Source organism: Procambarus clarkii, chromosome 51 (genome assembly GCF_040958095.1).
Source record: "Procambarus clarkii isolate CNS0578487 chromosome 51, FALCON_Pclarkii_2.0, whole genome shotgun sequence".
In the NCBI taxonomy this organism is placed as follows: Eukaryota; Metazoa; Arthropoda; class Malacostraca; order Decapoda; family Cambaridae; genus Procambarus; species Procambarus clarkii.
This window is the reverse complement of record NC_091200.1, coordinates 8,689,069-8,717,058: the sequence shown is the minus strand read 5'-3', so window position 1 is coordinate 8,717,058 and position 27,990 is coordinate 8,689,069. Positions and strand designations below refer to the sequence as shown.

The 27,990-nt window shown below is 39.4% G+C and overlaps 1 protein-coding gene across 4 annotated transcripts; it reads right to left on the bottom strand.

The window, feature by feature from the left end:
• Positions 1–20: 20 nt before the first annotated feature.
• Positions 21–27,776, bottom strand: LOC123774607 (SURP and G-patch domain-containing protein 1). 4 transcript variants are annotated; one of them, XM_045769062.2, is made up of 11 exons: positions 27,409–27,776; positions 26,228–26,316; positions 24,400–24,593; positions 22,243–22,357; positions 14,532–14,657; positions 12,333–12,544; positions 10,884–11,011; positions 10,546–10,666; positions 6,641–6,801; positions 5,627–5,753; positions 21–3,353 (listed from the first exon to the last, which is right to left on the bottom strand). In XM_045769062.2, the coding sequence occupies exons 1-11, from the start codon at positions 27,606–27,608 to the stop codon at positions 3,327–3,329; spliced, it is 1,500 nt and encodes a 499-aa protein (XP_045625018.1). In that variant the 5' UTR covers positions 27,609–27,776; the 3' UTR covers positions 21–3,326. The 4 variants fall into 4 exon arrangements, with proteins under 4 accessions (XP_045625018.1, XP_045625016.1, XP_045625017.1 ...); XM_045769060.2 differs by having other exon boundaries at positions 14,532–14,669; positions 27,409–27,775; XM_045769061.2 differs by having other exon boundaries at positions 22,243–22,360; positions 27,409–27,774.
• Positions 27,777–27,990: the final 214 nt, after the last annotated feature.

Below are 27,990 nucleotides of genomic sequence, written 5' to 3'. Positions count from 1 at the left end.
AGGATGTTAAATGCTTGCCATTTTCTGCCCTAAGATTTAATTAGTCACAATAGTTAACAACTAAAGTTCACAATTTCCCAACAATATCTTCAATGATGTCTCAGAATTATTTGAATAAAGAAAAATAAATACTACTATTATATCCAGTAATATGATTCAAAATAGTCAAGTGCACTTCTCCAGTAGATTTATCACAGAGGAACACTTTGCAAATAAAAGTTTGCTAATATTGCACCTACTATGTAACAAGTCAATATAGAATTAAACAAGCCTTGTAGTTTAATGGATTGGATAACAAATCACAAGTTCTATATAAATGCTGATAAACTGCACATCATCTCCCTGGAATTTCATAATAGATGCACCTGATGCAGCACATTAGCTTGTCAAGTTGTGCAAGTGTCAACTGTGCAAGAATTAATGCAATAAGATCCATTAGTTGCTTACACACTTTAGATAATAAATTATTTATCCTCTATATCAAAGGTATCTTTAAATTTAGAAATTTTAGCAGGATGTTATGTATACAAATTCAACAGCAATGCTAATATCCAATTATTCTGCCATAATTTTATAATGTCACAATGTGATTCCCAAGTAACAAGTATTACATTAGTCAACAGTACATTTGGTAAATCACTACTTCAATAATGTCATGAAAACAGGTTGAATTAAAATACATGTAACACAATACGTATACTGTAACAAAAGTCTGCAAACTAAGAAATACCTGTAAATTACCATCCTGATGGGCACAATCAAAGAGTGGCACCGATTCCATGATAAATTAACGTTATCAATTCGTCAACGTTGATGACATTAATTCAACATTTGACTCATTTTGCATTTTTGGGGAATATTGTGTCCACTGGGATGTGAGAACATTGTGGTGGTGACATGCAATTTAAATTTAACCATTTACTGTAGAGAAAAAAGTCTAAGCATAAACAAAATCAGATTTAAACATACTGAGTACAGCATTAGTTAAGACCTATTTGAACATTACATTCTAGAAGTAGAACATTACATTGACACTAAATTATACAATAAAATGCTTGGCTGAGGTTTCCTATTAGAGAATGCATTAACTGATCACAGTTTGTATTAGTTTACAGCCATATTAATTAAATTAAGATGGGAGAAAATAAATGAAGATAAGTAAATACTTAGTTACAAAACTAAGTGGATGGTTGCAAAATACAATTATTTGTACTTTCTACTGAAATTATTAAACCCCAAGTGTCATTTTCTTGAGTTGAAATTGGTAAATAAACTATTCTAGCAAGTGTTCTCAGGTGTATTAAAAACAAAAGAATCATTTCAATTGTACTATGAGCAGCTTTAATAGTCATATAATAATGTACATAAGAAATGGGTCTCAAAGTGGTTTATTTATTAAATATAGTTATACTATATTTTATTTACAAATTGTAGTTAAAATATAGTTGCACTTCATTTTAACATTCTTGAGATTAATTTCATAATGGTTAAAAATGATCTACCTTTGATATATTTAGTGTATTTTATTATACAATGGCAGTGGTTGAGAAGCATACCAAAACAACACCACTGTAAGGTACAGATAAGTTCCAGTCTTCCAGGCATGCTAATTCCCAATACATACTGAGCCTCATCCATAGACATAGTATACTTCTCAGAAAGAGGTTTTAATAACAAAATGTATGGCTAATGTTATGGGCAAAGAATTTTTGTCCAGATAGTGAAGATGTGACAAACTTCTCAAAATTGACTGATCTGCTTCATAGGAGCAAAGATATTTAAAGACAAAATAACACAAACAATTTATGCTTTTTAAAATTCAAACACAAAATAGATTAGAAAATTTAAGCTATAACCAGCTTAATATACTTATGTATATACTATATATACTTATGAAGTGAGGATGTACATAAGAAAATTCAAAATAACTGATGATATTAATGTTTATACTTTTTATGTACTAGTGTATATTGGCAGGAGGTTTTCATTCAGACATGTTTCATTAAATTATGATTGCATATTCCATGTTAATTATTTTCTTGTTTAGGGCTTCTTTCCCTCTAACGCTCTTGCATCATGGGTTTGGAAGAGGATTTCTCCAAATGTCATACCTGTTCAAGGCTGACGAAAAGAACATGACTAACAGTATAATGTATTATACTTACTATAATTTACACAATGTTTCGAACCTACAAGGCCCAAACTCAATTGAGGAATGACAAGACGTAAGGAAACCTCTGATTTACAAGACTGGCAAGTCAGTTGCATACAAAATTGTCAGGTGAATAATTTTGTATGAAACTGATGCCCCAGTGTTATAAATCAAATGTTTCCTTGTGTCATTCCTCACTTGAGAATGAACCTTGTAGGTGTGAAACATGTAAATTACGAAAAGTACAATACATTATACAGTAGTTAGCTTTGCTCTTTTTGTCAACCTTGACCAAATGACATTCAGAGAAATCCTCCTGCAAAACCAAGATGCAAGAGCACTAGTTACAGGGATAGGAAGCCCCAAACAAGAAAATAATCAACACAGAATATGAAGTCATATTCAATGAAACATTTCTGTGTAGTGTATACAAAGCTGAAATTGTGTAAATTGCAAATTGCTTTTAATTGGGTAGCAACCTTGGAATTCTCTAGGATAAAGACCCATACTTGGTTCATGCCAAGTACCGAGAACATACAAGTTGGCCTCATAAACCAAGGAAGCCCTTTTATGGGACAGCAGTTTAGGATTTAGCTCACTCGTCCAATTTGAGTATTTTTTTAACATTTAGTTTCAAATTTCATTGACATGTCTCGTAAGGTAACTTTCCCTTATGTACTTGTTTAAATTGCATGATAGCCAAAACAATGTGAAATTTAATTTGTAATAAATTATACCAATAATAATTAACCCATTCTTATGATCATTAACCAGAACATAGGAGGATATATATGTACTGTTCCATTTCAATATAAAACAGAATATACAATAGAGTATAAAACTGACGGCAAATAGATTGTCTTAAGATGGTGTAAATGTATCATAATTTTTATAAAAATGTTAAACGTAATAGACTTTGATCTACATCGTTATGAATAAATTGTATTTTACTTAAACTACAATCAAAAGAATACTACTTAATAAATCATAACATCTCAATGTTTGAAAAATACATTCAACATACAGGTAGTGTACTGTAAAAACTGTACCCCACTAATAAGACACTGTTAAAAATGATATGGAAACAAAATATATTTTATCTTTGGCTATCATCTTCTGTACCATGTGCAACTACTCTGCTTATGGACTAAATATCCATCTACTATCAACTCCTTCAGTAATACGCTCTTCTGGGATTGTTCTGAAATAAAAAGTTATGAAATATAAAATAACAGTTCAATTTAATTTGGAAAGAAGCAAGGAGATATGTCTGATGGTGAGATCACCAGCAGAATCCCAGTTCTTCCTCCCCCAAGCAGGGACAGGCAAGATCTAAGCCCCACCTCCCCCCAAACCCCTGGTAACTATTCCACAAGAGAACGATCCTACCAAAAGAGCCATGCCCCGGAACAGCTTCCTACACTAGTGTGGAGTGTGTAAGATAATGGACATAGGAAAGTGAGCTTCAAGGTAATGTACTCAAGTATCGATGGGATTACAAATAAAGCAAGGGAACTGGTCAAAAGTGCACAGGAAAAAAAAATGATCCACAATGATACCAAAACAAACGACGTAGCACGAGAATTAAGGTGAGAAAACTGAACCGAGTATACACATTTGCGCATCGCTGCACGCTCGACTGCACCATTAGCCCCATGATATCAAAGTCTGCGGTGCTCACGTGCCGCATGCGATAGTGTTAATGTTTGGTGATGATGCAAAAACCAAGTTAATTTGGAGGATGTAGCAAGAAATTAAATTATGACTTGGATAAACAATGAAGGGTCCAGGAAATGGTTACTGGATTTTAGCTTGAGTAAGTGTAGTGAAACTATGTGCTGGGAGCAGGCAGCTAGATACAAGGTACCAATGGGAGCTGAAGCCTTTTAAATACCAGAAAGAGTAAGAGACTTAGGAGTTGATTTTACACAGAATCTATCTGTCAGTCTGCATTAAATGGATAATCTCAGCAGTGGCCTAGGTTGGCCTACACAAGAATTGGCTTTTAGAGCTCTGAATAATGACCCATTCAGGAACTTGTATGCTACATATCATTAATCCTGGAATATGCCACACCTGTCTTAACTTCTTCCTTACCTTGTCAAATGCCAAATGAAGTTGGACAAAGTTCAAAGGAATACCACCAGATTAGTTCCAGAGCTGTATAGCTGAGAGATGCTAGTTACAAAGACTAATTGAACTAAACCTAACACCACTGGAAGACAAAAGTGCTTGGGATGACATGATTGCTATGTACAAAAGCCTCTGTGAAATGATAGAACAGAAAAGAACATTACTTGGGATGACTGGTACATAAACAAATGGATATAGGTGCAAACCTGAGTACCCAAATGAGCCACTGACAGTAAAAGTGGATTTCATGCATTCCCTATTCAAAGAAGTGAAGTGATGGAAGCAGACTTGACACAATTTCATATATAGATGTAAGACCCCCAACAGGCTTGGAAACCTATACATCAGCCAATTTAATGTTGAGAGGTGTGACCAAAGAGCCAAAGCTGAACCTCTGAGAACATAATTAGTTAGGTATTTTCTGGGTCACATGGTAAGTATAGTATATCAGCTTTGTTGTGTGGGAACCCAGATGGCAGTCACATAGTGTGTAATTGAGGGGAAGGTTGTCAAGCCTCGTGTTGATAAAATGTACACAGACAGACTACCTGCAGTGTACTATAAACAAAAACATTTGGTTTATGTAAAATATTTTTAAGGAATGTTTTAAAACTCACTTTTGGTGAAGAGTGACTAACTAGTCACTTGTTAACCCTCCTAACAAGTTAGCAACAAGTAATAATCAAAAGAAGGCATCAGCCTTCAGACTATTTAGCACTTTCTGTGGCACTGTACAGTCAAAAATCCTAAGATTCATTCAGGATGCCAATATAAGACTAACAAAATTCAAGATGTGTGGTAAGGGACAAGGGTGGGTCAAAGTAGATTATATAAATGTATTCTGCATATGACAGTTAACAAAGAGTAGTGAACACATGCTCTAATGAAATGGTGGGTACTGCTGTACCATTATGTATTGTGAATGACAATGAATATTTTTATTATTTAAAATCAATACCCCTACTGTAACCATCTTATTTATTTTTATTTTTTAATTAATAATATTACCCAAGGGGGCCTACTTGTAAAGAAAACATCTACTGATCACAAACAACAAGGTTTAGCAAATGTAATATTTACCATACTAGCAAAAGGTACTGTAGAGTTCACTTGTAATATCCAAAGTTGTTTAGCAAAAGGAAGAATTTTTGCTGCAATCAATATTTATACAAAAGCTGCATTATTGTGAAGTAGACCATATTTTTTGCTTAGTAAGGCATTTGCTGTTTCTAGTCAACAATAAATAAAACAGCATCCGAGGTAGGCATAAACAAGAACACAAATTCAACAAAACTGTGATGGCGTTATAACTAACACAAAATACAGAAGAATCGCACTTACCAGTGGATTTGGTCGAAAGCGATATGCCAGCATCATTCGTTTCCTGTATGCATCATACTCATCGTCCTCTTCCAGGAGTGCTTCAGGTCTCTCCACACCCAAACCCTGGCTCTCTGAACGGCCATTCCTGTTATGTGAAAACTATTTAAGAATGTCGAGAAGCAGCAATAAATATCTACTGAACATTGAGAATATGCAAGTCTAATGAACAAATCCACAAGGGCCGTGACGAGGGTTCAAACCTACCCTACATTTATATTTACGAACTTAAATATGCCTGTTATTCATTAACTCTGCCTAATAGAGGTAAAACTAGACCTAGTAGTGCAAATCTGGCTATGATGTATAAAAAATGCAATACATTATCATTTTATATTACTGAATACGAAATAAAACCAAAAACACAAAATACTGTACACATGTTGTGATATTACATAGAGTACTCCTAAATGAGAAAATATAATTGAAACGAGACCAATATTTGGCTCAGTGGAAGGGCCAGATAAAATGAAGTAATGGCATGCAAAGTATTAAAAGATGTCGAGGGTCACTGTAGAATATGTAAACACTAAGTGGGACATGCACCACTTAAAACACTTTCACTCAAAACTTAACATTTAAAGATTATAGCATTAACTATAATTGTCTGCATACAGCATTAAGGTTCATAATATCAGCCATCTTGTTTTCTAGGTGTTCAGTGCACACTTAACTTTGAGAGATGCCACTCTCTACTTCAATTATCTCCACAAAGTTAACTGCCAAACATTTCCTCTTCAGTTGGCATTGTTTGATAATGTGGTGTGGGAGGCTTGCAACAGAACAGTGTATGATCTGGCATGCTTGGTCAACACAGACTCCTTACAGCAACACAAACCTCTTCGTGCATAAACTCATGCCTAACTTGTGTAGATTTGCAGTTTACAAATTTGACATAAAGCAAAAAACCATGAAACAACCACATTATTCAATGCAGGGGGAAAACATGCACACACACACACACACTAAACGTACTGGTTAACAGGTGCTGTTATGCCTTTTCCTTCTGCACCAAGACCCATTCCTTCTGTCCATCCCATGCTCTTCAACATTCTGTAGCCAACATTGTCTTCAGTAAGTTTGTGTTGCTGGTAGTCTGAAAGATCAGGATCCCGTCCCTCCTTTATTGCTCGATACTGCAATGTAAAACAATAATTAATAGAATTTGTTTCATTTATTACACAAGGATGTAAGTAGATAGTAAAAAACTATCATGTCACTGATAAGTGAAAAATATTTAAGGCATGAAAAACCTTTTAAGAGCTAAAAAATGTCAAATTACCTTTTGTAATGGCAAAATTTTGTTACAATTATGAATAAATAAGGTTTACTATAATTGTAATTTGATTCATAAACACAAATTATATTAACGTGATATATATCAATGATGATATACAGTTCAGTACATCAAAGCGACTGGCAATGCCGGGGTCGTAGGTTCGTGCCCACTTATAGTCCTAGTGGATTTTCTCATTAAAATTTGATTCATATGAAATGAAGATTACTTTTGATTTAGGGTCTTGGTAGTACAATTGAATTTGACTGCCTCAAATCATGGAATCCCAGGAAAGACAGAAGTGGTTGGTCATGTTTCTTTTCATCTAATGCCTTTTTTCACCTACCAGTAAATAGGTACTTGGGAGTTAGGCAACTGTTGTGGGGTTGCATCTTAGGGAAAGTCAGTAGTTTGGAGGTAAGGGGGGGCTTTGATACAAGCCAAAAGTATACATACATGCAGGCTGCCTGTCCTTTACAAAACAAATTAAATAAAAATATAATACATAACCATATGTTTACCATGCAAAACTGGCATCTAAAATGGTAAAATGTGGCAAATACAGATACACTTTACCTGAGGGAATCTCAGGAAGCAGTCTAAATGAAGTCACACAAATGAATTCATACAGATATGACAGATTTGCCCTAAATCAGCAAATAGTACAACTAGAAAACACCCTAGACTTTACTTTTACAATGACAAATTGGTTAGGAACATAATGATTATAAATACCCATTATTCAAAACACAACCTAATCTAAGATCACAGCCAGTCTGAAATCCAAGGAGGAGGAGAATGCAGCAAATTCAATTTTAATAATAAACAGGAGTAACTGGAAACTAATAAACCAAGATCTTACAGAAATAAGCTGGGAAGAAAAGCTAGAAAATACATACCAAAATCATTGACCTCGAGAAAATAGACACAGTAGCACTAGAGATATGCTCAAGCCACATATCACTAAGCAAAAGGAGTTGGTTGCAAATTGGAATGAGAACAGCATTTCGTCTTTATAAGAAGAAAACAAATTGCGGAACTCGAATACTCTGTTCTAGCCTAAGAATTACAAGACAGGCCATGTAGAGAAACTGAAGTAATTGAGCTAAAGTTAAAGGAATCACATAAATTGCCCGAGACACAAAGAGAGCAAAAGGCCATCAGTGTAATAAGAGAGGAACCAAAAATACTTATCTTATGCAAAATCTAGATAAAAAACTACAGCTGGCATTGGGCCCCTGTGCAAGAGATGATAGTTTAACAGATCACAACTAAAAATTGGATTAAATATTGAGGAAAAAGTGAGATTCGGTTTTCAGTAAAGCCCTGAATGCACTGAGGATCGATAATCCAAACAAATTGTTCATGAGCACCAACATCAAATTATATGTCAACTGTCACCAACATCAAATTATATGTCAACTGTCACCAACATCAAATTATATGTCAGCTGTCACCCTGACCCCATTGGACTTGGACATAGCCATACCCAGACACACTGTTGACCAAACCACACACTAGAAAGTGAAGGAACGACGACATTTTGGTACGTCCTGGCCCATTCTCAAGTCACAACTGACTTGAGAATGGTCCAGGACGGACCGAAACGTCGTCGTCCCTTCACTTTCTAGTGTGGTTTGGTCAACATATTTCAGCCACGCCATTGTGACTCATCATCCCATACACTCTGCATCAGAGCCTGATTCCTGGGATTCCAGCTTCATCAAGAACTGCAAATAAAACACCATCACATGCTCTAAACATTACTTGGAGATGGAGGCCTGACACTGGTGTTATTCCCGACATACTTGAAATAGCAATGCTAGCACCACTCCACAAAGGTGGTAATATGAGCACAGCCCAAAATTAGACTGATAGCACTAACATTACTTAAAAATCTTTGAGAGTGCTAAAGAGCAAGATCATAAAACATTTCATAATGGAATTGCAGCATCTACATAACCCTGGACAACATGGATTAAGAACAAGGCACTCCTGCCTCTCACAACTGCAAAATCATGACATGACCTTAGTTGCCATGAAAAACAAGCTAAATGCTCCAGTACTTTTTCTCATCCTCATATTGGACATTGAGAGTATACAGACACATACACATGGACACAAACTAAAATACTGTATCATCCTTTGCAAATCACATTAGGATTTTTATGAGAGTAGACAATATAGAGGGCACCGCAAACATATAAATTAGAGTAAATCTTGTCTTTTAATGGGCCACAGAAAATTATTTGTTTAATGAAGTCTGAAATTTTAAATTAATTAAACTTGGAACTAACTTTAGGTTCCTGCTCTATGGGAAAAATGAAAATATTAAAATGGAAACCATATAAACTGCAGTCAAACCGACTATAGAATAAACAGGCAATACAAAAGATTTGAGTGTAAATTTCAAAGATTTTTATGGTAAGTAATGTTAGTGCTATCAGTCTGTAATTTTGGGCTGTGCTCATAAGACCGTAGTTTTAAAGAGCACAAAGAAGCTGTCACAACCAAGAAAAATGACAGGTTGAATGACAAGAACCTTTAAAAAAAAAAAATGCCAAATCAATTATCACAATTTTTTAAGACATTAGTGCTCTCTACAGGCATATTGTTGCACAATAACAGTCCCATTCAAAGTTGGAAAAACCCATTCAGGTCATTCATTCAAAATGAATGACCTGGAGAATTTACAAAGATCTTTTACTACCAGAATCAACTTTATAAAACATATAAATTTTTGTGCAGATGAAACATCACAATAACGTGCCTGAAAAATGTTGACCAAACCACACACTAGAAATTGAAGAGACGACAATGTTTCAGTCCGTCCTGGACCATTATCAAGTCGACAAGTTGATTGTCAAGTCGACCATTATCACAATCGACTTCATAATGGTCCAGGATGGACCGAAACATCGCCTCTTAAATTTCTAATGTGGTTCGGTCAACATAAATTCTTGGGACTGGTTAGTTTTAAAATCAGTCTTCCATAGGGCACATTTTGACAAAAAGGAAAATAATTTACATTTGGAAAATATTAGAGGGGTCCGATTCCAAATCTGCACATGGAAATATCAGTGCATGAGACAAGAAAGCATGGGAAGAAGTGCAAAATAGTCCCATTGAAAAGCAGAGGTGCAATAGGTATACAGAGAGAATTCTCTCAACATCAAGGGCCTAAGACTTTTCATCATACTCCCTCTAAACATAAGGGACATAACTTGCCGCTCTCTTGTGGTGCTCAAGAGAACTTGATAAATACCTCCAAAAAAATACCTGATCAACAGGGGTTGTGATCCATGTCAGGCTTTAAGCAGTTGCATCTAACAGCCTAGATGACCAAACTACCAACATGAGGTAGTGTGATTCTAAGTCTGGATCCTTAGAACCAACGAAGGTAATCGAAAGGTAAGGGGTAAATCTGATACAGTATTCAATTTCCCTCTATTCTTATATACACAAAATTGAAATCCTTTTCTAATATTACCATATTACTTGGTGTAACAAAATTATTGAAATTTTCATACAGAAAACCTGTGTATGGCTTAAAAAAAGTAAACAATTATTGATGGCCCACATCTCCTTCGAGCCTGAAACATACCTTTTCCATAAATCTTGCTAATTCATCTGGTGGTAAAAAGTCTCCAATGTGATGTTTTCCCTCTGCCATGTTTGTTAGTTCTGAAGCTTTTGCATGGGTCTCCTGCATTTCTCTGGCCCGCCTTAAAACAGATTTTACTTCATTAATAAAAGATACTAGGCATGTTCCTTGCTATAATGGTAAAACTAATTCAGCATTACAATTGTTTATTTATGACAATATATATTGATGGATATGAGGAACCTAATGAACAAAGAAAAATATAGCACATATTTAAACACATTTTATGCTAGATACATAATTCAGCTGTTATAGGTACAAAAGTCAAGTTTGCTAACCTTTTATGCTCCCAGGTACCACCATCAACATCTTCATCAGAATCATACTCATATTTAACCTTTCCTTGTTGTTCTAAACGCTCTGCCTCCCTCTTCTTGGCTTGGAGAAGTTGAAACACTACATTCATCTGTTGGAAGGCAAAGTTTTTGCATTATAACTAGCAATGTTTCAATCAAATGAGGTCAATAAAAAAAAGTATCCCTGAGCCTGTATATTTTCTTATATGAACAAGGTCATGTAATGACTAAGGAGAGTGCAATGATAACAGAAGAGTGCAAATAGCATGTAAGGTGTAATAAGGTGTGTTCTGCGGCAGAAAGAGCAATTAAAATAAAACTTTAACACTTTCGCGCCTACGGCATGCACGCCACCAACTTAGAGGTCATGCCTCCGGCGTGCGGGCGAGCGCGCAGCGACACCGAAATGTGTATACTCATTTTAGTTTTCTCACCTTAATTCTCGTGCTATGTTGTTCATTTTGGTATCATTGTGTTCGCAATAGAATTCCCTACAGGTGTATATGCATATACAGTAATGTCCAAAAGCCCGGCGCGACTCCCAACAGCAAAGCCTAAATTTGGCAAAAGTTACCCGAGAGCACACAAAATCAGTAAAATCTGTATACAGTACTCGTTTCAGTCTTCTCACCTTAATTCTCGTGCTACGTCGTTTGTTTTGGTATCATTGTGTTCGCAATTAAATTCCCTGCAGGTGTATATGCATATAATGTCCAAAAGCCTGGAGAAACTCCCTGCAGCAAAGCCTAAAGTTACCTGTGAACGAGCACCAATTTGCACACTGCAACCTAATGTGTATTCTCATCCAGTTTGATAACATCAATTTTCATGTTACATCACTCGTTTTGGTATCAAATTGTTCGCAATAAAAAGGTTCGCGTATTTTAAAACTAGTCTCATAATAATAGAGCAACAAATAGAATTTTAACAAATATTTTAATTTTGGATGCTCATCATCATAAAATTATTTATATCTTTAAAGTGTTCTGACAAATTTTCGCGTTACATCTTTCATTTTGGTATCAAATTGTTCGGAATCTAATGGCACGCATTTTAAAACTAGTCCCATAATAATAGCACAATAAATAGAAATTTAACAAATATTTTAAAATTTTGACCAAAAATTAAAAGTGAGCGGTAGTGTTACCATTGTGCAATTACTGAGAGTAATATAAAATTGATATTTTTTTATAGTAATGTCTCAACTTCATAGTTAAGCTTAAAATCCGTGTCTAAGCAAATTTGCTTGAAATCCATCTTGGGGCGCATCCGATCCCTCAATCGTTGTCGCCCCTCAACAACTACTCATCTTGCAGTTCGATTTGGAGGTGGCCGATATTTGTGCAAATATAAAATATAATTCTGCTACCACCTCATATGGCCTGTTACAAGTTTATGTAAATTAACAATTAACATGTAAAAAAATCTTACCTTCATTTGATCTTCACACTGTTTCCATTGTGCTTCCGTTAGGTCGGTCGAATCAAATACCCTCTTAGCATAAGCAATAATGGCAGGAGTATTCCTTGTTAAGCGAGTAACCATGACACCATGAATGGCTGCTATGTGTTCACCTTCACCCACCATACCCATCAGATTATCTGGCACATTCAGGCTCAATGGGGTGACTGGAGCTGGTGGTACTTAGAAAACAAAACACAATATGTTAGATAATGATATTCATGGAACATATGTAATTTTTAATGGACAATTCACTGTCGTGTCTAAAGTGTTTGGAGAACAAATCTCACCTAACAATTAAACAACAATTCTCACCTAACTTAAACAATGGTATATATACTAGGGCCAACATTCTACTTCAGAAATTAGTTTTGTTTACACTCAAGCATTTAAGATATGCATACTTGCTAAGATTCATTTTGTTATGGAACTCTGAGCAACCAGTGCATACATTTTTAGGCAAATACTTTTACTCATAAGGATGGATGGTTATTTACATAAATACAGTGGGGTATACTGGTATATCTTCCAGATCAAGATGCATATCTATAACCTGATATGTATTAATGGGTCAAAAGGACAGCATCCTTAAGTCAAGAAGGGCAAAGAGAGGAGCCTTGGGGGTGGCGCCCTGTGGCGCAGCACTCTCTTTCTGGTAACCTTGGCCCACTTTCATCTTGTCGGCAGGGCATTTTTATGCATATACTCCTGAGAATTTCATTGCAAACACAATGTTACCAAAATGAAAGACCTAGGACCAGAATTGAGGTAACAAAGTTGGAAGGAATATACCATTTTATTGCTCTTGATTAGCCCTCACGGGGGTAACGCGCTGTCACCTACTCTGTTTGCTGTGGGTGGTAAGCCGGGCTTTTGGAGTTTACATGCATTTACACTTCTAGATAATTCTATTGCGAACACATTGATTCCAAATTTAATATCTTAGGACAAGAATTGAGGTGACAAAGTTGAAAAGAGTATACACTTTTCAGAATAACCGCGCTCTCCTCTCGCCCTCCCGGGGAACACCAATCCCCACATTAGGTAGTGCGGCGTTTGCAGGCGCAAAGCGAGAAAGTGTTAAATTTAAGTGTGTACATAATGTTAAAATTAAAGTTGCAGTAATTTTAGTGTACAATAGTTTTCATGAACAGTATTGTAGTACTCAACATACAGCAGAACTACTTTTAATTAACATAGTGCTAACAGCATAATGCACTGCAGTACGTATTTACTGTAGAGCATTTACAACTTCACGAAACTTCAAGGACATAACTCCAGCAATAAGGTAAATAAATGAATTACAGTATTTTTTAGTACAGCATGTAATATGATAATACATTTTTATTGTGTAAAAGAAAAAAAAAAGACAGTGGCGCAAACACCTCCAGAACGTCACCTCTTGCTACGAATCCAACGCACTGGGGTTGGTCCCATATAGTATGTTGAATCAAGGTTGTACTGTACATAGAACTAATAATTGAAAATATATTTGTGGCAACATCCGGTGCTTGAATGACCCACGTGACCGTGTCTGGGCGAGTCACACACGGGCAACCAGGCCATGATGACATCAGAGCGCACCTTGTCCACGTCCCCACAACCAAAGTAAGTGGAATTTGGTATTTATTTTTACAGACATGTTCAGGGAAGGGAATTTATCATTTTACGAAGAGAAAAGTAGTTTTTGGGAACACTTTATTTCATGCGCACAGGGGAAAGTTCACAATAAACTCGGCGCAGCAGTGATTAACCAGATTAGATTTCCGCAGACACTCAGAGGTACCAATTAATATGGATAATAGGGATCTGACTGTACAACAACTACAAAAAATACAAAAATATGATACTGCAACTGAAATCTAAGAAAGCATATTGAAGCATCACTAACCTTAAAATTTGTACTATAATTTGATGTAGCTTAAATCAAATGAAGCCAAGTTACTGACAGTTTTTAATGTCTGTCAAGGGAAAGATATACGAAACAAGGAAAATTAAAAAGCTAAAGGAAATTTTAAGTACAGTACAGTATTTAAATTTCAAACAAAAATATTTGTTAGACGTCTGCAATTACCTTACCGAATGCAGTGTTCCAAGCTACTCTTAAATTCTCATTCATATACTGCACTATTATATAACTAATCTCCACAACATCTCCTTAATACATACCTGGGGCTGGCAGCTGTACTGGGATGGCCTCCGGGGTAGACGATTTTCCCCAGCGACTTTTCCGTCTCTTGGCCCGAGGGTCGACAGAATCTTGGCTCTTGCTGGAATCATCATCACTGGAACCAGCTGAGAGAGAAACTAGCAAACCTCATCAGTAAAGCTGCCTCACTACTAACCTAGCAACAGGGAGTGGGAGAGAAACAATGTACTCATCAGTATGGATGACTTGAATTTCCTAATGATGGGGGAGCGAATAATAATCAGGCTCTGAGTGAATATGAAATGCTCCTTTCTGAGCAGGGCACTTGGATGCTCCGTAGGGCAACATTCATTCCAGTCCAGAAAGCATAAATCATGACAGTAAATCATGATTTATCAGTAAATCAAGGCAGGGAGACATTAAGTATTGGTGCAACTGGGATTTTTAGAAACATTTCTCTTGGGCCATACTGGTACTAAGGAGACACTGAAGCAGCTTAGGAGTGATAAGATTTGGAAGTGGCCAAAGAAAATTCACTCACAAGTACACTAATCCTATCTAAGCATGGGCTGGACAAATATCTTTGTGGTTGTGGCTGAATATAAGTGGGGGGGAGCCTTGTGTTGGTCAATTACATTTCTGCCATTGTGTTCGTATACTTAGCAACATTTTGCCATTGTTAGACCCATTTTGATAGTTGAGGTTTGAGAAATGTATTATGAAATGGATATAAAAGGATGACAAAATTAATCCTAAGCATTAGGATCCTTTGATGCAAAGAGATTAAAAAAAAACAGCGTTGAATGTAATGAAACGCAATTTTCTGGGTGAGATCCGGAGGCTCCCCAGAGCTTACTAGGCTGATATGCTAATGTCAGACATTGGCATCAGTCATATGTATGGAGTTCTGTGGGCCTACCGGGGACCACGAGCCAGAACCTGGCCCCCTCAGAGAGGCAAGGGGAGCAATGGCCTATAGAACCCCCCCGTGTGGTTGGAAGCATTCTATGTCTGCCATCGAGGGGGTCAGGCACCCAGAAAGATAAGCATTCCAAAACAAACCCCTATCCTGGTGAAAGTATTGCTACCAAAAGCAGAACAAGTGGATAGAACTCCCCTAAAAGAAACAAGCAAACGATCATGACGTCACACGTCGTCGCGCCACTGTCTGCACAGCTCCCCCCTCCTCCCCGGGAGGATGAAGGGAGAGCCCTAAACCCCTCACGCCGGCTATCCACCCATCAGGTCTGAGGCTTGATGTAAAAAAAAAAAATAAAATAAAAATAAAACGCCGACTGGGGGCACGGAGGGATGCTGGATAGCCTCCGGGTCTCACCCAGAAAATGCCGTTTCATTACATTCAACGCTGGTTTTCTGGGGAGAGCCCCTTCAGCTCCCTGGAGCTAACTACCCACAGAGGAAGAACATAGGGACCAACCCGGAAGGTGGTCGTTGCTCACTCCACAACTCGAAGTCGAGACAACTGGCTGCAACCGCCGACCCAGAACGGCACAGGCCCGACTAGGCCTAGGGACGAGCATGAGGTAACGAGCAGCCAGGACCCTGTATGACCGCCAAAAGCCCTGTGCCCGAATGTCAGCACAGGACACGGTGCCAAAGACGGCAGCAAGCACAGTGAACACACGAACGTCATGGACATGGGGATACGCAGGCTGGCTAGCCGTAAGAACACTGCAGACGACCTGGGAGACCCGCACCCGCGAACAGGGAAGAAAGGAAAACGGGATCAACTCAAAGCGCGTCCCCAGACACAGAGGCCGAGGCACGCAAGTAACGGCAAAGAGCCGCTACCTAACACAAAACATGATGCATCAACAACCAAGGGACCCCTCCGGAAAGCAACAGTCTCAATCTTCGCCAGAAAAGAAGGAGACGGCTGCAGACGAACAAAACCATCACGAAGACCGAAAGAGTAGAAACCCCTGCGCCGGAGGAGAGCATGAACCTCCCCAACCCGACCCCCAGAAGCCAATGCCAACAGAAAAGGAGCCTTGGAGAACAAACTTGAACCGAAGGGGCCACAACAAACCGAGAAGAAGAAAGATAAGAGGGCACTCTGTCCAATGATCAGAACGGCTCAGGCGGTGCAAGAGCAGGCCGGAGGTGAAACAATGCACGAGACAGCTTGCAAAACGGTGCAGAATTAACATCAAAACCGAAAGCAGGACGAAGCGGCTCCGCCATCGCCACACGATACGAGGCGACAGTATGGGGCAAGATGACGGCCCCAAACCTCCACAAGAAAAGGACAAGGTCACGCCAACAACACAGCTACCATAGAAGGGACAGAAGGAAAAGGAAGGACCGCCAAGAAGAAGCACGCAGGTGGGACACTATCAACGAAGCCACCCGACCAACAACAGAAGGCGAGAGACTCAAGGCAGAACCGAACTGGCCCCGCCATGGGCCAATCAAGCCTAGGAAGAGGCAGAGCCGCAGGAAGATCTCGGGTGCGACCCTGGAGCCAGCAAGGCCGGAAACCCAAACCGGCAGAGGAGGAGGTGGAACATCCACCGTACAGAAAACACTCCAACTCCCGGCTCACGCACCACCTAGAAGACATTCACCACACACTAGGTACAGTGCTGAAACAAACACTGGAGCCAGAGCACATGACCTCAGCCTTTAGTATCAGCCTTAGAACTGACGGGTGGATAGTCGGCGTGAGGAATCTGGGGCTCCCCCTTCCCCCTCCCGAGGAGGGGGGAGTTGCACTGACAGCGGCGCTGCGATGTGTGATGTCATGATTGTTTGCGTGTTTCTTTTAGGGGGGGTTCTATCCACTTGTTCAGCTTTTGGTAGCAATACAAACCCCAGAATAGGGGGTTTGTTTTGGGATGCTTATCTTTATGGGTGCCTGACCCCGTCGACGGCAGACAGAATACTTCCAACCACACAGGGATTTCTATAGGCCATTGCTTCCCATGCCTCTCTGAGGGGGCCAGATTCTGGCTCGTGGTCCCCAGTAGGCCCACAGAACTCCATACACATGACTGATGCCAAAGTTTGAAATTAGTATATCAGCCTAGTAAGCTCCAGGGACTCAAAGGGGCTCCCCTCCAGAAAAGCTGGTTTACATTTTCTATAAAAGCAAATGACTGAAATATACAAATGGATGAAAAGTATAATAAGGATATTAATAAGATACAAAATATATTAATAATTATCACTTTCATGTTCTGATGACACTAAATCATGCATACTTCGACAATAAACATTCTGACGCTAACTTTTTGAAGTCACTAAATTGGACAGAGCTTTCCTTGGAGGACATTTGAAAAGATAAATTACCCTGATGTAGAATGTCTCCCTGCCCAGAGTATTACGATTCACTCATTTCAAAACTGTATGTATCTAGCCTTAGGAAGCATTCTAGTGAAATATCTCAGAAAATGCCCTGATCAATACATCCACCATACCACTTGTCTAGCAGTCTGAAAATTAAATGCCCATTTTAACAGAAACCAATCTTATTACATCACAAATCAGGAAAGAAAGAGAATAGCTTTATCAGTAACCAAACAAATGCAAGAACAGTTTTAATGTTAATATTAAACACCAATGACATTAACCTGGGAAAATCTTGCTTTAAATTGCACATTACTTTGGTTAATAATATCCCCTTTTAGCATTTAGAAAACACCTCAAAACTTTCAAAGGACAGAATACGTATACGTTATTTTCACAGCTGAGAAAATTGTATATACCGTTAAGTGTCTTATCCGCCGAGTAAAGAAAAAGTCTTAACTACATTAAGTAATATGCAAATAAATCAACCAAGTTATGATAAGTAAATGAGAGCTGGGAAAGTGTGCACAACATATGTGCTAGGTGAGAAAATTCACTGGGGCTGTGAGGTGATGCGAACCTACGATCAAGGCATTACTAACCACATACTCTACCACTGTACCACTGTCACTTGCATATCTTATAGTCCCTAACTCGGCTTTTCTATGCAGGGATGCGTTTCTAGACATCTTGCTCTTAAGTAATTTTGTTAAGATGCATTCCAGGACTAAAAATCTGATTACATTACTGTACTCTACATACAAAATTTTAATAATGTGTGTACAATAATATGTACATTAACAATTATTATACATCATATTTATCATTAACAATTCATATAGTTCATTAACAATTATATAAATCATATTATTACTGTAAAAGTGTTAATTTTAACAAATTAGTAAGAGTCCAATGCAATTTACTGTGGTGTAGGTCACAAATCTCAATTATTGGCTATGCTATTAGTGCAGTGAAATTTCAACAAAAAACCAACGTTGAATGTTATGAAACGCCATTTTCTGGGCGAGTCCCTACGGCTCCCTGAAGTGGTCCCCTGCCTACTGGGGACCACTAGCCAGAACATGGCCCCCTCAATGAGGCGCAGGGAGCAATGTCCCTGGAAAATCCCCGTGGTTAGGGGTTATCCTTATCTGCCATCGACCGGGGTTAGGCACATAGAAAGGAAGGCATAACAAAACCGCCGCAAATTCCTGCACTGTGCTGTGTGCCCGATGGAAGGAAGGACCCCACTGCCCCTGGCTAGTTTGTTAAGTACTGGTCACAAAGCCCCAGCCAAGAGATGAGGCATCCGTGACCACATCGAGCGAGGGCTCAGGTAAACGCCAAGGCACTGAACCCCCTCAAAAAAACAAAGAGGAAGCCGGCGATGCAGCAACCAATGCAAGGCCTCCGGAGGACGAACCCAGTGATCGCGAGAGAGGCAGAAGAAGTATCTCTGAAGGAACCAGAACAGCCACCAAAGTCAAACCCACCCCAGCAGGTAGGCCAGCACGGGCAAATTCAGACTCGCACACAACTGCTTGAGCAACCACCGAGTGACCCGGGACCCGCCTTCCCCCGGAAACAGTCGAAGATGGGAACACAGCCGCAGCAACGCCTCTGAAGGGAGAGACATGGAAGCGGGTCCCAAACAAGACTCAACCAGGTCCAGTTTACCAGGAACCCAAACCAAGCGAGCTGGGAAAGAACCATGAGCAGACAAGCAGACCAACGGGGAGTTCACACCAGCCAGTCGTCGAGATAGGCCAGAACCCAAACCCATAGCAGACGCAGACGGGTCACCACGACCCAGGTAAAGACACGTGAAAACGCGAGATGCCAGATTCAAGCCAAAAGGAAAGCAACGAAAGTGGCAAGTTAGACGTCCCACCACGAAACCTAACCAGTCCCTGAACCCTGAACGAATAGTAATGTGCCAATACGTGTTCTTTGGGTCCAGGGACACCATCCAGGCACCCGGCTCCAAAAGAAGCCGGACCTGAGACAGAGTGGTCATCCTAAAGGACGGGCATGGAACCCAAGAGGTTCAGACAGGACAAGGTCAGAAAACAGATCCACAGTCCCATTTCGGCACTGGAAACAGGAGAGAAACCTGAGGGACGGGGTCATTTCCACCACGTCCAAGGGCCCTCTCTGAGATGACCTAATGAAGTGCAGGAAAAGAAGCCTGCCCCGCCAGACCCGATCCCCCCAGGAGGAGGAGGAGCCGCCACCCAACGCTACAACAGGCTGGATGACACGACCCGAAATGCCCACAAATCACCACAAATGTATGCCCTTGACATTCTGTAGCCTCTTTGTAATTTTCTATGGATTAACAGTGAAAAATTGCTAGTTATTCTATTCTGCCGCCCAGCCCATTGTTCATGTATGTGCACACATGCACACAAGTGTGTGTGTGGCAGGTTATACTGAAATAACATCTTGAATAGCAGTCATGGCTCAGAAATGGTGTCCAGCTGTTAATGAATTTGCAGAATCTAAATGAATGCTTCTATCAACTTGAATTATTTATGAATGTACATTTACAAATACTTTACTATGCCTTTCTGTGTATCTGCATATAAAGACCCTGTATTACTGTATATTTACATATAAAAATAGTCAATTATATATTAAAATTGTCTATACAGTATATTGTATAAGGATTTCTTTGTACAATTTTATATACTGTAAAATTTTATATACATAAAAGAAAAACCAGTATTGAATGTAATGAAATGCCATTTTCTGGGTGAGTCCCGGAGGCTCCCCGGAGATATCCAGGCTAATATGAATATCCCTAACTTTGGCATCAGTCGATGCCAAAGTTAGGGGGACCACGAGCCAGAACCTGGCCCCCCCTCAGAGAGGCACGAGGAACAATGGCCTATGGAAATGCACATGTCATTTGGAGCATTCTATATCTGCCATCGACTGGGACAGGCATCCAGAAAGGTAAGTACCCCAAAACAAACCCCTATTCTGGTTAAAAAAAAAAAAAAAAAAAAAAAAAAGGGAAAATAGACAAACGAGTAGACAGAACTCCCCAAATGAAAACTAGCAAACGAGCATGACGTCACACGAGCTGCGCTGCAGTCTGTGTAGCTCCTCCCTCCCTGGGAGGGGAAAGGGGAGAGCCCCAGACCCCCCGCGCTGGCGATCCACACCCCAGTTCTGTGGCTGGATATCAAAACACGCGAAAAAACACCGACCGGAGGGAGGGTTGCCGGGGAGCCTCCAGGACTCATGCAGAAAATGGCATTTCATTACCTTCAACGCTGGTTTTCTAGGGAGGAGCCCCTACGGCTCCCCCCACCCCAGAAAACTTTTTTTGAGGACGTGAGTCTTATTTTACTCAGCGTCACCCCCTTTCTCTTACTACATATGAACCTACTGCACCAAAGACGAAAAAGGAAAGGGACCTACCCAGGAGGGGGTCAGTGCTCACATCTCAACTCGAAGTATAACCCTAGTATACCCTAGTATAACAGGGGAAGGGATACCAAGGCAGACCCCCACAAGTCAAAAACAAAAAACAAAAAACCTCGCAAGAGGACAGCATACCGAGAAGAAACAGAGCCGGCCACTATCACAGGTGAAAACTAGCTGTGCAGTACCCTGTGCCCCTACCAGTGCAAAACTACCACTTACCCCAAGGTTGACACAAGTGGAAACACCCCAAAACACTCAGGGCGGTCAATCGCCAAGCAGCAAAACACCAACAGAGGTCTTTACGTGACCTCTGTTGGCATGTGCATATATGCACATGTGCATATTACTCCCAGCTCACACACCACCATAAGAGCAGTATTGAACCAGAGGACAGCACAATACGAGTCTGGAGCTGGAGCCACACAACCATGCCGTATCACACCAGCCGAAGAACTGGGGTGTGGATCACCAGCAGGCGGTCTGGGGCTCCAACTTCTACCTCCCGGGGAGGGGGGGTAGCTGTGCAGACATGCAGCACGGCTCGTGTGACATCATGCTCATTTACTAGTTTTCATTTGGGGAGTTCTGTCCACTCGTTTGTCTATTTTCATTGTTTTTAACCAAAATAGGGGTTTGTTTTGGGCGCCTACCTTTCTAAGTGCCTGTCCCGGTTGATAGCAGATATAGAATGCTCTAAATCACATGTGCATTTCTATAAGCCATTGCTCCTTGTGATTCTCTAAGGAGGCCAGGTTCTGGCTCGTGTTCCCCGGTGAGCCTAGAACTCCACCCACATCAACTGGTGCCAAAGTTAGGGATATTCATATCAGCCTAGACAGCTCCGGGCAGCCGCAGGGGCTCCATCCAGAAATAAATAATTGTGACAGTCACATTTTTAATCACGTGTTTATTTTCGTGATATACACACACATATATTATATAGATTTATATTATTGATGTATTATATATATAGTGTGCTATGCTTACCAGGAGGGGCTACTGCAGACAGTTGTTTTGCTTTCTCTTGAGCTCTCTTAAGAGCATCCCTGAACCAATCAGGCTGGTCTTCATCTTTCACTGTCTGATTACTCGAGTCATCTTCCTGCTAAAACCAAAGTTTTTGTAACACATGCTAATACTGTATGTGCATTAACACAACAATTACAATTTCATCAGGAAGAAGTGTTTCCATATTTAAGTTAAACTAAGTTTAGAGCTGTGAATCAGATGGGCTCTCTGGTACAGGATGTCTTGATGGCTAGACACGGCTGGTGTGACCTTTTCCACTAGTTAAAAAGTGTCCCTAATGTTAGGTACTTGAGACACCATTCTATTCTGGTGCTACATTTGCTGGAACATGTGGATTCTTTAAGCTATATCCCAGGCACTTCAGCCAGTGGAGCACATATAATTAATATCAGGTTAAGACTATCGCGCTCCCAGCAGAAGGTTCTTTAACTTTCCCCTCGTGCGGCGAGCATTTCGGGGTGACCTCGTGGCGACAGTGAAAAGTGTATGCTCTTTTCGGTCTCCTCACCTTAATTTTCCATGTATGCATTTAAATTTGGTATCAATTTGTTCACAAGAGAATGCTCTAGAGGAATATATATATAAAATTTCACCAAAGCCGACGTGAGACTCGCACCAAATAAAAAACTATGGCGATCGTTAGCAGTGAGTGCCAAACAGCGATGAAATGTTTATGCTCTTTTCAGGTTTGTCAACCCCAGAATTGTTCTATGTCGTTAATTTTGGTATCACTGTGATCGCAATAAAATTCCGTACACAGATATACGAAAATAAAGTACAAAACATGGGTGCACCCCACCCACAAGACCGTGGGAAGTTGCCCAAGGGTTACCCGCTACCGCACGCCCAACTGCACATCAGCTACACCCCTACTGAGAAGTGTACATGCTTTTTCATGTTTTTGACCGTAATTTTCGATGTACGTGTTTCATTTTGGTATCAATGTGTTCTCAATGAAATGTTCTAGAGGAACATATGTATAACATGTCACTAAAGCTAATGTGATGCCGGCACCAAATAAGTCATTTGTTAGCCATGCATGCCAAAAAGTCCAAACATGTTGCTACTCTTTTTCAGGTTTATCAAGTCCAAACTTGATTCGACATCTTTCTTTTTTGTATCACTGTGATCGCAATAAAATTCCCTACACAGACATATGCATATAAATTGGACAACATGGGGGCGCATAACCCGCAACGATCCCTAAAGTCGCAGAAGTGTTACCCACTAGAGCACACTCATTGCCACACCCGCTACACCCAATACACCCGACAAACACATACAGTTTGCTAACAGAAGTTTTTGTGCTACATTGTTCATTGTGGTATCAAATTATTCGCAATAAAATGCTCTAAATAGAAAGAAAGACAAATGTGTGAAAGACACGCGAACCAATATAAATGCCAATAATAACCGAGATTTGCACACGTTCGGGACACGAGCCAGCGGCGCTCCAGTCACGAGCGTGATAAACAAAGCACTAGGCCCACCGCATGGCCTGACGACCCAGAATGTCATGCGGCATATGGAGGAGAGTGGGAAGACAATGACGCTCATTTTGAAACCACCTAGAAGTTGATTGGATGACAATTTAATTTTTTACAAATATTTTAGTGGATGACGCGCGCGATAGTGATCGGATTACATTAAGGAGAAAACTTATGACGATAATAGGCATCATCGGAGAGCGAGTGTTAAGCTTGTGCTGTCCTTTCATGGAACGTAGGTCTCCTGCTTATGTGGAGTCAGACAAAACATAACATACGATGTGGTAGAGCATTTTAGTGTTACTTGGGGGATTAATTAATAAATAATATTTGCTTTAACTAGAATTTGGCTCCTCCCTTGTCTTGAGTTAGGTAGTTATTTCCTAGAGATCAGCCTTTATGTTTTGAATTGTGGGAACTAATTCTCAGGTCGGGCCTTGCCTAAACTTCTCCAAGATTTATTCTTGTAGAGAAAGTTATTCTCCGTTATCAATCATGACATTTAATTTACAAGCTCCCAGATTTCAACAATGATCTATTTGCTTCCTCAAAAAAAATTTGAGTAACTCCCTGGTCACATTTTATATAGTTTACAATAAAAATAAACAACCTTGTTTAAATTACTTACTTTAATGTCAAATTCTGTTTTGACTTTTCCAAGATCTGGACTGGTGAATGATGAGAAATCATGTTCCTGAGACAATGAATTGGCTGGATTCATGTACTTTAATGAATTAATTTGAATTAAGGGTTTCAACTTGTTTGTAGCTGGTCGTGATGCTTTGTACATGTCTGTAATGCCAGGTTTCTCCTCTTTCACCTCTGTAAAATAAAGATAAACCTAAAAAATCTTGGAAGAAAATTTAATGGGTAGATAGAGGAACAAAAAAATAGACAAAATTATAAGACAAAACAGTAATTTACAAAATACGGCAAAGCAGTGCTTTTCAACCAGATGATTGGTTAACCAATGGGTGAAAATTAGGGCAAATAAGAATGATGGAGTTATTTTATATATGTGTATATCTGTGTCCTGTATTGTATTTATGTTCTGTACAGTATATATGCTACAAATCTTTGTTATATATTCATGTATTGTATAATGTATATACTGTACTTGTAGCACAAAATTACCTGTAACATATCACAAATATAGTAAATGTATTAAATATAGATTTTGCATGATTCCATCAATTTCTAAACTCTCAAATCAAGAACAGTAAGTATGTGACTTCATTTGGGAATAAAAATTTGCCCAACGACTTCTGTATTAGTGTGAGCACTTGAAATGCACACTAATTACAAACTATTATTATTTGTCTAATATCTGATGTTGCCTTCACATGAAAACCTACCTAATCAGTTTTTACTTTTTTAGCTGTAACCTAACCATAAGAGGGAATATGGCCAGGCTACATATATAAACCCATGCTTGCCTGTGCAACCTTGGGTTTATACACCAAGAATCCTGCAAGCCATATTTTCTCTCTTTGGTATGTTTTTTTAACTAGCCTTTAAACCACATTCAATTAATTTCCCAGAGCAGAATTAAACAATTACTATAAAAATAAATTGGATTTGTATTGTTCAAACAAATTGTCAAATTCTTTCAATTGTGAATGAGAAAATAACAAGAAACTTATTTGCTCATATAAATCATGAATGTGGGTGTTGAAATGATTTTTCCATCGTCGCTTGTCACGTCTAATGAGCGTGTAATTCGTGTAAAGTTCCTCAATTCATGTTAGCATTCTCATATTACTTGATATGTATCTTGTTAGATCAAACTAACTTCCCATTATCAGCATAACCCATTCCACATAGACTAGTTCCTTAACACTCCTATTGAGCATTGCCGATGAGCACACAAAACAATGTTAAACGCTTTCACTTGCAATGTTTATACTTAATAATAAGACTAAGCAAAAATTATTGCATGACAACATTCGCGTCATCAACCACTCTCTGAGTTTTGGTTTTATACCGCATAATGTGTCATTAGGATGCGAAAGTGTTAAGTTTCTTGAACTCATTTTGTTTCCAGCGCCCAACAATACCATGTCATATTTCTTTAAATTTGAAGCGGCTATCCTTGTCCAACTTGTTCATTCTCCTTGGATTTCTCTTTGTCTCTGCTAATGCTGAAAGATTAAGTTCCCTTAATATGCCCTTGTAACTTAATTCTCCTAATTTAGGTACTGTACTAATCTTGCTGCAAACCTCTATAATCCAACATAATAAATTTTGAAAGACAACCATTATTTATTTGGTGAGATTTGTATGTTATTCCTATACATGATACCTAATTATGGGCAGTCTGATGGGGGGTAGAAATAGCCAAAGCTACTCTATCCCTTTGAGATGTATTTATATCTCAATAAACATACTTGAACTTGAACTTGGCAGTCTGAAAGAATCTAAGAAATCTTTAAAAGTAAGAAATAAACAATTCTTACCTGTTTTCTTCTCAGCCAGCTTTTTGAACTGTTCAAAAAAGCTGCCATCATTACTAAATTTATTGGGAACCTGAGACGCTGCTGCTACACTGTGGAGAAAAAGAATACATAATAAATTCAAGTACTGTATTGTAAATATTACAAGTGAATCACAAAACAAATTCTATTTATAGAATAGTATCAAATTAGCAAAAAGAATAAGAGAAGATATTTCCTCAATTTTAAAACACTTGTAACAAAACACAATGAAAAAGAATCTCATTTATGACCAACTTTGAGAAATAATGGAATCATTTGGACAAGATGTGAATGCTTATGTTTTAGATTAAATTAAAAAAAAATTATATATCCTGCATTGTACAATTTTTTTTTTTAAATACTGGGTTTGTTTACATCTTTAGCAAATGCAAATACTTTAAAACAAAATCTTACTAATTGACATGAAGAATACCAGAATAGTATTTGGCTCTACAGTGGAAGTAGTAATGGCTGGTACAGCAAGAGGACGGAGGTTAGAAGGCTGGCATAATGAAGGGCCAGTTAGGAGGCAACAAGACGATTCCTCTCTCAAGTACCATGGCTTGTACACCTCAAAGGAAACACAACCCAAAACAAATGGCAAGGCAAGGCAGGGTTAGGGCTTGAGAATGGTCCAGGATGGACCAAAATGTCGTTGTCCCTTCACCTTCTAGTGTGTGGTCTGGTCAACAAGGCAGGGTTAGACTGTCTAGCTTGTTTAGACTAGATAGGCAAGGCAAGGCTAGGCTAGTTGTCTAGTTAAGTTAGGCTAGATAGGCAAGGCTAGGCAAGACTAGGATAGGCAAGACTAGGATAGGCAAGGCTAGGCTGGGCAGCAGTAGGATAGGCAAGGGAAGCATAGGCAAGGCCAGGCTAGGCAATACTAACATAATTATGCTACGCAAGGCTAAATATGATAGACTGAACTGTTGTGTACAAAGTGACACATCTATCCTATACACTGCATGTCACTACTCTCTCCAAATAAATAAATGATACCAATCGAGTGAACAGTAAAGATGGTGACGCGTAGAAACGTCCCACCCCAACACGGCACCCACACACACACTTACACACTTACACCACAAGCCACAAACTCCTCCCCCCCCCCACCTTACACTGCAACAAACACCTTCCATTACAAGCAGCAGATGAGCACCAACCTGGGAATAGGCTGGAGAATAGGCTGGGGTATAGGCTGGGGAGGCTTGGTGGGTAATGGGGCGCTGAGTCTCTTGGTCTTGGCGTCTCCTTGCTGCTGTTCCCTCATCTTCCTCTCTATCTCGCGCTTCCTCTTCAGCAGGATCTCTTCTTGCTTCGACATTTCTCGCATTCTAACTTGAACTGGATACTTGTTGGACATGGTAGAGCGGTGGGGAGTGTGAGAACACGGAGGAGGTGTTCACCTTGGCCAGGCGGGGCGGCCATGCGGCGGCGGAGCTGCCTCCCCTACCCCCTCCCTTTCACTCACATACGCACACACACACGCACACGCACACGCACACACGTACGTACGCACACACGTACGTACGCACACACGTACGTACGCACACACACACACACACACACACACACACACACGCACACACACACACACACACACACGCATATTATTGTGAGAGATATTATTGTACAAGCAGATAAAGATAAATCACGACTGTTGATACTGGGGGACTTCAACTTTAGAGCAATAGACTGGGAGGCCTATGAAGCAAGAACGGAGGACTTTTGGACATGCAGATTTG

Coding starts and splice junctions, on each gene's coding strand:
- LOC123774607 (XM_045769059.2), bottom strand. CDS start 27,608: ATGTCCAACAAGTATCCAGTTCAAGTTAGAATGCGAGAAATGTCGAAG. Junction 24,594..26,227: donor GCTGGCTGAGAAGAAAACAG/GTAAGAATTGTT, acceptor TTTATTTTACAG/AGGTGAAAGAGGAGAAACCT. Junction 6,802..10,545: donor TAGCAAGATTTATGGAAAAG/GTATGTTTCAGG, acceptor TTTACATTGCAG/TATCGAGCAATAAAGGAGGG.